Source organism: Tupaia chinensis, unplaced genomic scaffold (genome assembly GCF_000334495.1).
Source record: "Tupaia chinensis unplaced genomic scaffold, TupChi_1.0 Scaffold000066_1, whole genome shotgun sequence".
In the NCBI taxonomy this organism is placed as follows: Eukaryota; Metazoa; Chordata; class Mammalia; order Scandentia; family Tupaiidae; genus Tupaia; species Tupaia belangeri.
Genome location: NW_006159525.1, coordinates 8,505,463 through 8,517,367, shown reverse-complemented (window position 1 = coordinate 8,517,367; position 11,905 = coordinate 8,505,463). Strand labels below are relative to the sequence as shown.

General features: G+C 40.2%; 1 protein-coding gene across 1 annotated transcript in view; it reads right to left on the bottom strand.

Annotated features, from left to right (window-relative positions):
- Window positions 1–638: 638 nt before the first annotated feature.
- The window catches only part of PID1 (phosphotyrosine interaction domain containing 1), a 150,971-nt gene continuing 139,704 nt past the window's right edge, over window positions 639–11,905 (bottom strand). The window contains exon 2 of the mRNA XM_014582419.2: window positions 639–3,300. Within this exon, the coding sequence (XP_014437905.2) occupies window positions 2,824–3,300 (477 nt within the window). The 3' untranslated portion in view covers window positions 639–2,823. The remainder of the gene's footprint in view (window positions 3,301–11,905) is intronic.

The window sequence follows — 11,905 nt, the reverse complement described above, 5'->3', positions numbered from 1 at the left end:
GAACCAATGTCTTGAAACTCATGCTGGCGTATGTGTATGCATGCCCCAAATCCTGAGAGGAGAATGGAGGAAAAGGGATTGCAGTGTGGCCATCCTCCCCGTAGGGGTGATTTCTCACTTTCTTTCTCTCTGTCTTTCTGGCAAATGCATGTGCCCTATACCAAAAAAAAAAAAAAAAATCTCTCTTGAAAATAAATAATAAACTAATATAAGGCTGAATCACCCCTCTGAGAGCAATTAGGACTGGATGACCTAAAAGATTATATTAGCTAATTGAAAAATGTAATTGTGCATTTATTTTTAAACTGTTTACTAATCACCCCCGCAAAAACTAATGCAGTATCATCAGAGCCACTTACTTAGCATGCCATACTTAGTACCCTGAAAAAAATATAGCAAGTGCCCTCTTCCATAAGTAATCACATCTGCAATTGCGATTCAGCCTTGTTTTGCTCAGAAAGGGAAATGGCATTGTTTGGAAACATATGGTGGCTGGTTTCTTTTCTTTTTTCCTCCTCTTAGATGTGTATTCAAGGACAACAGAGTAAAAGGAAATTGAGGAAAGTCCAACTTGAGAGAGATGCCCTTGCAATCAGAAGAGCTACATAGTAATTCTCGCTTGAGTTCACCTGTTTAACGGTCACCCATATTTTCACTTTAGAAGACTTTCTATTTGTTACTGATCCCATGAAGGGCATTGCTCAAAATACATGGGCTCCATGGCCACCGACACTGCTTGATTCATGGGGCTGTTCTGAGAAATGATGGCCTAGAGAAGGCATTTTTAACCAGTCCTGTCAGAAGAAATCATTCAGTGTTTACTTCTAGGATTTCAGTGTGGGTTCTCCAAAAACATACTGGAGAATTTATAAAGGGCAATCATTTGTGAAATGTTTTGGAAGACTCTCCTCTAAAACACACACCCCACACTAAATAACTATTTCAACTACTGAACATCTATCTCACCATCTGAGTCAGGGGCAGGCGGTAATTAAAAACAAATTGAGCACTGAGAAAAATAAAACAAGATTCTTAAACACAAGGAGTGGGTTATTTACGATCAAGTTTAAAATCATCTTTAAACAGAATGGTCCTTTTTCCTCAGTTTGATGTATCTTGCTCTTCAAGGCTTCATTGCTTTAAAAAGGAAAGACACGTAAAGTATGAAACTCCTCAGTTTTATTAATGCAAACATATTTTTATTAAAGAATGAATGCATTTATGCTAAAGAATAGTTTACATACGCCGTAAAGCAACAAGCATATCTTCGAGAGGCACATCCTCTTCAATATGATCCCATGCTTATTCTACATGCCTGAAAACTGGACCCACACAAAGGGGCACACGTACACACACACAAACTCATACACAGACACACAGATACACAGACCAAAATGCCGACACCATCGTCTCTGTATTGGATTAGCTCTCATTTAAGGCTTCTAAGGTGCCACAGTGCCCCTACATACCACAAGGATTAAGAACAGACTTTATAATAAAGAAGAAGCTTTACCTGGAAAACCAGCCATCTGCTCTTGGTCTCAAATGCATGTATTTTAATGACGCCTTTCAATTTCATTCAATGTTGACTCTTTACATTTATGATATTTAAAGATCCACAAAACTGAGAAATCTCAGGCTCACTTAGTGAGAACTTCTCATTAGAAATAATGAATACATGGGCAATTCTGACCAGAAGAAATCATCAATTTTAAGATAAAAAGAGATTTCCCTTTAGGTTAAGATGGATATAACTTGTCTAGACAAGCCATCTCACTCATTCTCTATTTGAGTGCAATGTTGAATAGGGGGCAAGGCTTTCTTGATGATGCCAAATCAGATTTGAAGCTTGCCAAGGAGGATTCATCAGACAGGACCAGGAACTAAATAAATTACCATAAATCAGGGTTGAGGAAAAGGACAGCCTACCAAGAGTTTGCCTACTTAAGATTACCAAATCCCGTTTCCCAGGGTTTTCATTGTTGTGGTGGTAGTTTTGAACTTCCAATTTGTTTATTTGATTGTTTCATCTGCTTGGTTATTTTTCTTCCCTTTTGGTGTCCTGCAGTGTATGTTGAGAATCCAGCCCTGAAGGGACATTGGGAGGAGAAAGTGGACGGATGGGGCAGGAGGAGGGAAGGGGTTATTAGTAATTGCAGGTACTCTAAGAAAATAGATGAGTGAATACAATAAGAGGGTGCTATGATATACTTATGTAAATAAAAGCATTATGTTTAACTGAATTAACTGCCAACTATCAGGTTGTTAGTTGTAAAGCTCAAAAAAGGCTGTGCTGATTCACATACTGAGGAGAGAATCTGAAACTTGCTGAGGGAGAGGAGCTCTCAGGACCATCCAGAGGAGTCCCTTCAACCCTACAGACTCCACACCCGCTGCCACTCACCCCCACTGGGGATCCTAGAGGTGCTGCTAACACTTCTGTTGGATTTCATAAGGCAGACTAGAATGTTCCATCAAATGACAGCCACAGAGTATTTGCCTGAGAGTGGTGAAAATTGGCATGAAGATTGCCCATATGGAGGCATTGGGAAATGAGAAAAGAAAATAAGAAGAAACTCTAGAACCTTCCTCCCCATCCACACTACCACCCTCCTCACAGTCACAGCAGCAGCAGATTTCAACATAATGTAATTATTTTAATGATACATTTCTTTAGATTTAGAATTGCTCTTCTGAATTTAAAAAGCTTGGTCAGCCAATAGTTTGGCAGTCTTGTCATCCCAAATTTGAATCGTTGCTTACTCATCTATCCTCTTGAACTCCGTGACCAATGCTGCCTTTGCTAAAGCACCTCAAGTTCATTCAGCCGTCGTCAGATTCCAATTCCTGGGAAACTTCTTCAGACGAGCTGTTCCTGTGGATCCGTCCATCGCTCTTCATACTGTGGAAAGTCTTCTTGAAGGCCTCCATCATGGCATGGGCCAGCTTCTTGGCCTCGAGCTTGCTCTCACACTCCACAGCATGGCAGTCCATCTGGTAGGACAGGTCATCATTGATCTCCCTGTAAACCCAGGCAAAGATGTTGGGGCTCACGTTGTGGTCAGCGGTGCAGTAGGCAATGCGTGCCACTTGAAAGGTATCCATGTGGACTGTAGCCTCCCCTTTGTGGTCAAGGTGATGAAGCCACACTTGGAATGGTCGGATTTCCAGGAGGGCATTGGCTGGGAAGATGTCTTCTCGAGCTAGTGTGTGCTTCTTCCAGAGCTCGATGACTGGCTTTTCTGTGCAGCCTGAAAAAAATTGCATGCCTGTGGTGGAGACTTTTCCCAGATATGTAACCTGCAGAAGAAAGAGAGGGAGAAAAGAAAAAGGTTAACAGTAGGCTCTTAGTTTCAATAGACTGAATGAATGGCAGCGCCACCTTTGGAAGGAAAAGAGGTCTCTTTCTTGCTTCCTGAAAGAATAACTGTCATCAGAGTTTTACCCTTCCCCCAATAAGTTGCCTCCTTGGCAAATGCATTGGATTCTAAAAAGAGTTGGATTTTTAAATCTAATTTTTAGAGAACTACTCTCCTGCTCCCTAATCCTCTTTAAAATTAAAATGACTGATTATAATCTTTTACATAACGTGGCATTTCTTTAAAACCATAAAGACATGCAAGATTTATTGTCAACCAAATACACACAGAATTTAATGATACAAGGGAGTCAGAGATGCTGCATTTGAAAAACAATATCGTTATTAAACTTACCTTCTATCCTGGCTCTTTTTCCATATCACTCAGTGTTTGATTTCACTTAAGTTGTTTGCTACTAGCAAATGCTAAGGACGCAAACACAGTTCTACTTAAATTTTGGCCTAAAGCATGATTGATTTCTTTCTTAGATAATTTTTTGACAATTTAAAAAAATACAGCAATGACCAGTTATTTTTCCACGAACAGTTTTTGAACCAATGGGCATCTAATTATGTGATAATAAATGAAAGATCTATGTGTGGGCTAAGAATAGAATGCTGGGTTGTCAAACTGCTAGAAAGTCAGTAGCAAAGCTAAGAAAAATCATTCCAAATTATTCAAATAATGTCCTTTAAAAAACAAACATCCTTATGATATAACAAGAAAGGATTGTCATTCTCATTCTTAATTTTTCTTTTCTCTTTTCCTTTTTTCTTTTGTTTTGATTCATCAAAATGGACAGAACTGCTACCATTGGAGCATAGGTGTTAGGGAAATGACTAAGACTTAAAGGACCATTTAAGAAATAACAGAGAGCAGTTTATAGTTGGATTTAAATGAATGATATAGCTATTACCAGTGCAAGGGGGTAAAGACCAGAAACATGTCCATGGGAATGGTGAGAACTGAGAAAGGACATTTGGCTACTATGATTCCAATCCAGGTTTATGTCTAGTAAGACTATACAAGCTACATACAAAAAACTTAAAACACAGAAGTAAAGCGCAATTGCATCTTTTTTATGCTTTATTTATCTTTCAAACAAGAAGTAATTGGATAGTATCTGTAAAAAAGATAACTTCTTGGGGCCAGCAGGTGACATAACGGTTGAGGTGTTGAACTCTCACATGGCTGACCAGACTTTGAGTCTCAGACTTGGCGGCTTACTTTCTCCTTTTTCCCTCTCTGACTCTTTCTGGTCAAGTTTAAAAGAAAGGAAACAATAATGGTAAATAAAATTAAATAAAAAATTATTTTAAAAAGATAACTTCTTTATAAAGCTGCGCAAGTGCTGTATATTCTAGAACTATTTCTCTCTTTCCTAACTTGATACAGGGTGTGTGCCACTTGTTAGAGAGAAAAAGAGAGAGAGAGAGATAATCCCCAGTAGGAGATGGTCACACTGCAATACTTTCTCCTCCATTCTTCTTTCAAGATTTTGGGCACACATGGCACCTTTCTTAAACTGCTAGGTCCTGGGCTCAAACTGCAAAGTTGGCCAAATTGGATCCAGCCACCTTAACCATCACACCACTGACTGTTCCATGTGGAAATGTTTATTTGGAACCCATTATACATAATCACAATGTCAAGGTGGTCACAGAAGGGTGATGTGGAAGTGGGGAAGGCCAAAGATCAACAGAAAGGAAATCGTTGGAGAATTCAGAGCACAGTCTTTGAAGCAAGTGAAGTTGAGATTTAAGTCCTAGCTCTATCACTGAGCAGATGGGTAGCTCTTGAAAATCTTCTACCTTCTGTGCATTTCTGTGTACACACAGGACTGATGTAAGCAGACCATGAACAGGGTGTGGAAGAGATACAGCAAACTACAAAGTACCTTGAACATCCAGCAAATGAAATGATGGTACTTTGACCCCAGAAAGTCTTAGAAGGAAGAATCACTGAATTTATTATTAATTATTATTATTATTATTATTATTTGTTTAAACATTCGATCACTATACATCGTTTGACTTGTAAAGAGAATTTACCCAACATGAAATACACTTCAGACCAGTCCAGTTGAGAATACTATACACATTATCAACAGAATCACTGAATTTTAAAGCATCAGGCCTCAAAAGATAAGTGAGAATCCAGCATGTGAATGTGATAAAGGGGCAGGGAGAGGAGAAAGGCAAGGCTGCAGCAGGGAACTCCCAACCTCCTTGGGCAAACAGGCTATTTTGCCCTGACCACACATGTGCCATAGCACATGACAGCCCTAGAGGAAAAACTAGAGAAGAGGTCCTTGACCTCTGGATAAAAACAGACTGAACTTTGGGATGGCTCTGCATGCTGTCTGTGAAGCTGAAATTTCAATACTCCTGAAGTACTGTCATTGAAGGCCTAAGGTCCAAGGAGAGCCAAGGAAAGAAGTGAATGAGGAGGATTTCTAATCCGAGAAACAGGGCCAGGAGGCAAGGGTGAGAGAGGTGGAAGCTGAAGCAGAGGAAAAGACAGGAGAGAGACATGCTTTTTCAGGGATAAAACTGTCAAAACTTGGCAATGGACTGTAAGAAGAAAATGATGCAGACAGACTTGCAACCACCTAAACTTCCCAAGGAGAGCAACCAGTTGAACTTACTATCACCCTGGATGTGGGTCAAAATACAAAGATGGATTTTTGAGAAAATGCACAACACAGGTCTCTTGAACAATACTTACTGAAAATGTGTTTTCTGTTTTATAGCGCTTTATGACCCTTTTATTATTTGTCTAACAGCTTTTTTTTTTAATTGAAGTGGACGTCATTGCACATGGAGCCAATCATTTAAAGTATACGATTCAGTATCATTTAGTAGTCACATTATTGCACAATGATCAGTTTTATCTAATGCTGAACAATTTTCATCTCCTCTAAAGGAGGCCCCTTATCCATTAAGCAAGGTGCTGAGCAGAAAGCTCACCAGGACAACAATTGCCCTGGCAGAATCTGTCTGATACAACTATTTTGCAACTCTGGAGTGTACTGAAGGCTTGTCACGTCCAGACAAAGGCTTAGACAGTAAACTGCAATTCATGTTGGTCAGTTCCAGCTGTCAGTATATTAGCAGCACCCAGCTGTACACGCTTCCTAGAGCACTGCGCATGGCACAGGAGCTGGGGCGAGCAGAAAGGACTCTGCTCTCCAAATAAACGTGACCAGCACCTTCTACTTGATGCCTCGTGTGCTATTCTGGCATCACTAGTAAAACTGGACCACTGTGTAAATGTCACTTTCATAATAAATTCAATATCAAGAAATCACACCCATGTACTATGTTGTAACCACAGTATTTTGAAATTTTTATAATGACTATATATTATTATGTACCTTTAATTATTGTCCTAGAACTTTTTTGGCTACTGATTTCTGCTTAATTCTTCTCTCAAACACTTCAAAAAATTTTATTTCTCTTAAAATCTCTAGTTTATAAGTAACAAATATTTATAAAGAAGAATTTTTTTCCAAGGTGTTCTTTAATTATATTGCAAGATATGTACCTGTATAATTTTTATAAAATCTGCATAGGAGGCACTTAGAGCAAATCCAGGGAGTTCCCTTCCCTCCAAAGGATTTTTTAATTAAATACAAACATAGTTATTTCTTGTTACAGTAAGAGAATATATTTTCACTTCAGGCACTGAAACTAGATTCCTCCAGGGTTTTTTTTTTTTCTCATTTTTTTTTATTATTGTGGTAAAATGCATGCAACATAAAATTTACCACCTTAACCGTTTTTTAGTGTATATTTAAGTTGAATTAAATTCATTCATAATGTTTCGCAGTCATCATCATTCATCCCCATAACTCTTTTCAACTTGTAAAACTTAAACTGTGTATCCATTCAGAAAGAATTCCATATGACCCAGTAATGCCACTCTTAAAAATCCATGCAAAGGATAGGAAAATGGTAGGAAAAACACTTGCTTGTCCATGTTTATTGCAGCATTCTTCACAAGTGTTAGGACATGGAATCAACCCGGATGTCCAAGAATGGATGAGTGGACTGTAAAGATGTGGTACATGGGTTCTATGGAAAACTACTCAGTCACAAAAACAAAACAATGAGGCCATGACATTTGACATAAAGGGGATGAATATGGAGGATTTAATGCTAAGCAAAGCAAACCAGATTATGAAAAACAGGCATTGAATGTCCCCATTTAATATATACCAAATGTCTTCACTCTAAGCAGAAACTGAAAGAGTAGAAGGAATAATAGCAGGGATGCAAACTGTCGGTACTAGAGACAGTGTAAAAGGAGATGGAGAAAAGGAGTAGATGAAGGCGTGGGAAGGAGGAAATCAGGGGGGAAAAATACAAAACATTTACTAGACACAAAAATGAAAAGTATCTGTTGATGATAATGCACGTGGCCATGCCTTCGACTTGACTAATATGCACTGTATTGGTGCTAAGTCATGTTTCAGCCTGTAAAGATGGACAGTGACTAAATGTAAAGAAAAAATAATTTAAAAAATCTCTTAATTTTCTCCTCCCTCCACTCCCTACCAACCACCAATCTAATTTCTGTCTCTGTAATTTTGACTGTTCTAAATATCTCATATAAGTGGGATCACACAATACTTGTCTTGTGATTGGCTTCTTTTATTTAGCATGATGGCCTCAAAGTTAATCCATGTCAGAACTACCTTCCTTTTTAAGACTGAAGAGTAATACTCCATTGCCTATATATACACTGCCTTTTGCCTATCTACTAATCTGTCGATGAACACTTTGTCTGCTCACCTCAGACCTTGGCAAGGCTCTTGGCTGAGTCTTCTCTTTGATTAAAATGAGTGGGCCTTGCTCAAGCATCCCTAAACAGTCCCAGTAATGAGCTGCCCTCTGGTCCCTATGAGGTCTGGTCAACACAAAACATGAGTCAGAGGGTTTGATTTATGATACTTAGTGAACTTGTGAAGTCAATGAGACTCTCGTTGTCTTTGTGGTTAATAAAGCAATATGAAATTCCAAAACTGTATAGAACTATTGTGAACAAACGGCTGCTTCTTAAAGAAATATAGGAAAATAATTATCTGAATAGAGGTTTCCTAGAAGTGAAATGAAAAAAAACACTTTTTTATTTGCCAGAGGGCACATGCACTCTTAGGAGAGAAACAGGGAGAAAGAGAAAGCACTGCCCATGGGGAATGGTCACACTGCAATCCTTTCCTCTCCACCTGTTCCTGCTGCTGGGATTTGGGGCATGCACACACAGGTGCCTGGTGTGTTTCTCAAGCTGCTACATCTGAGACTCTAACCACGCAGTTGGCCATGTTGGATCCAGCCACTTTGACCACCATTCCACCAGTTGAACTGAAAAGAAACATCTAGCATTTCCTTAAAAATGAAATGAAAATGATAAAATGATGCACCCTCAGAATGTTTTTTGTTTTTGTTTTTGTTTTTGTTTTTTTAATTTTTTGCCGCAGGTTCATGTGCTTGCTGGATAGAGACACAGAGAAGGAGAAAATGAGAAAATAAGAAATTGAGAAATTGAGAAATCATCCCCCATGGGGAATGGTCATGCTGCAATCTCTTCTCCACCCTGTTCATGGTCTCCTTACCTCATGGTCATTACCAAATTCTAAGCCTCCGGGTCCAGAACTCAAACTACAGGTTGGTCCTGTGGGACCCAGTGCCTTAACCACTATACCACCTGCTGGCCTCCAGAACGACTCCTTTTAAATCAGCCCTGCTATCATCCATGACGGCCCCTGACCCAGAATCCTGACCTATGTCCGTACACTTTACCCTACTCAGTCAGTTGTTACTGCCTGCTCACGCATTTCCTAATACCCCAAGTTTGGTGATAACCCGTTAGGTAGATGATAAGTCACTGACAAACTCCATTCTGGCTTAACAAAAAAGAAAAAAAAAGAGGACATTTCTCTCTTACTTTTTTGTATGTAGTTTAATAGACATGCACCCATGGTTCTCATTTTCAAGAGGAATACAGTAAAAACTTTGTTCTTCATAACTATCTCAAAATAACCAAAAATTTAGTTATGCTGTGTATACAACTATGCCCAGTGCAAATGAGGTCTCAATGAACGGAAACCTGTAATATGGGGCACTATACCTATTTATTTCTATATTGACACTGTTATAGGGATTCACTCTCAGAATATACAGAGGTCTCTTACGCCAGTCTTCCTCATGTGGGAACTTCCCTTTCACACCTTCTGTGGGCATCCACCTGTGGCGGACTGCAGCGTAAAGTAAGGTAACAACACAAAAAGGAGTTTGTTGAGCTAAAGACTAACTGCTGCTCTGCGTGTATAAATTGCTTGCAAAAGCTTGCGAACTCATTGCTTCGAAACCTGCAAATTGTACCCCCTAGTAACCTTGTGGTTTCACAGCCCTAGCAGCGGGCCTCCCAAAAATCTTTACAGTCTTTCCTTCCCAGACTAAGTTCCCCTTGTGGGTACAACACCTAAGACCCCCTACCCTTAGTCCTTCCTCTTTTTCCTTCCCTACTGGAAAACCCCTGCCTGGTGGCTGTAGACCCCTCCCCAAAGCTGTAAATCCCCTTTTGAGGTTTTTGTGTGTAAATGCTCTGTGAAGCTGTAGGTCGGGGCTGACACCTTGACACTGCCTGCGTGTAGTCTTGGAGCGGCAGTCCCCTGGCCAGGAATAAAGGCTCATACATGTCTGATCCTTTAAGCAGTCTCAGTCCTTGCAAATCTTGCACCATAACACATACTATAAGAACACAGGACTCAATGTGCAAGGCTGCCTTAGGAGATTCCACACCAACATACATGTGCTCTGATGTCAGGTATGCCTCATGAGAAGCCTGTTACCCTGCTCATCTAGGAAAGAGGTGAATGTTTTCTAGATGAATTTGGCCCTTCTAAGCCCCATCCTTAAGAGTTACAATCTTTCAGCGCCACAAAGTGGACAGGAAACATCAAGTCACAAGACTGGTCATTAATTTTTCCAAAAAGATACACATGTTTTTTGTTTTGTTTTTTAAGCAATCACTGCCCAGGGTGTTAGAACAAAGGAACTTGGAAGATGATAAGAGTTGTCTCTGGGAGGAGTTAACAGCTAGTTGGAAATGCACAGTAAATACCAGCATCTTTTCTAAGGTTGCAGAAAAGGCACTGGGCAAGAAATTTATTACGAATGAATCATTCTGATGGAAATAAACAAACAGAAAAAAAATAAATAAGAAAGGACGTTTTTCCCCCATGTGTCATTCAATGGCAACAAGTAAGTCCCAAAAAACAGACGTTTGCAATGTGTGTCAATGGGCTTTGGCCAACTCCGGCTGAAGAAAGTATTTGAGAATATTCACAGCACATGAAAATCCACAGGGGCTGTAGTACCAAGCTCGCCAGAGTGTCTGCAGTGTTAACGATGTCATATTAGGAGAGCTCAGTGTCCTCAAAATCTCTTCTTCCAACCCATGAGTCTTTCTAACACTCCAGCCAGCTTTTCATTCATGAATCACCATCCCCTGCTCATCTGTGGCAAAACAAAGCCTGGTCCCTGACAGTCATCCTGCTGCCCAAGCCAGCACCTCTCCTTCGTGTTGCTGGGCTGCCATGGTTCATCTGGCCTGAAAAGCCTGTTAGGAATCTGACTCACTTCACCCTGGACTAGACAGAGGGATAGAAAGGGTAATGGCAGGGTAGGGGGTGGGTGAGACGATCGTGGAAGAACCCAAGCACCTGGATTCCTGGGACCCTTAAACCTTCCAAGCTGGATAAATCCGGCTCCCCAAGCACAGCTTCAGTTCCATGTACCGTTGTATTTCTCAGAAATGACACATCAAGAACAAAGACTCTCTAGAGGCCTTTCTTGGGATACAAAATATCTTGCTGTTCTTTCATTGTCTGTAGGGGCGCTTCCTTTCTCCAGCCCACATAAAACATCACAATATGAGCATCAGATGGAGAAAACATAATTGGACATACATCAGCCTTTGGGTTACAAGTCAGAAGGTCAGAGAAAGAAAATCCACTCTTAACCTCGATCCCAAGACCAGAGTCACAATCTCGTTTCACAATGATTAGTACCCGTACATTTCAGAAAAGAGAGAAAGGAAAGAGACAGGTATATGATACTGCCTTGAATCTTTTCCTTTCTTCCCCCACCTCTTTTATTTTTAAATTTGCCAGAAGGTGTGTGTGCTCACCAGAGAGAGATACAGAGACAGAGAGAGGAAATGTGAAAAAGTATCCTCCATGGGGCAGAGTCATGCCTCAGTCCCTTCTCCTCCCCTTTTTCAGGATTTTGGACATGTACATACATGTGCCTGACCTATTTTTCAAGCTGCTAGGTCTGGGGTTTGAACTGTGCAGTTGGCCTGTAGGATCCACCACTGGCTGGCCCTGAATCCTTTCCTTCCTTGTTGACCATGGAAGAGCAAAAATCCATAAGATACTCTACATCCCAATCACCTAACAATCCAAAGTGCAAACACTGGTGTGCTAATTATGACCATAAATCACTACTGTACTCTTTAATCCATGATGGAGGTATTAA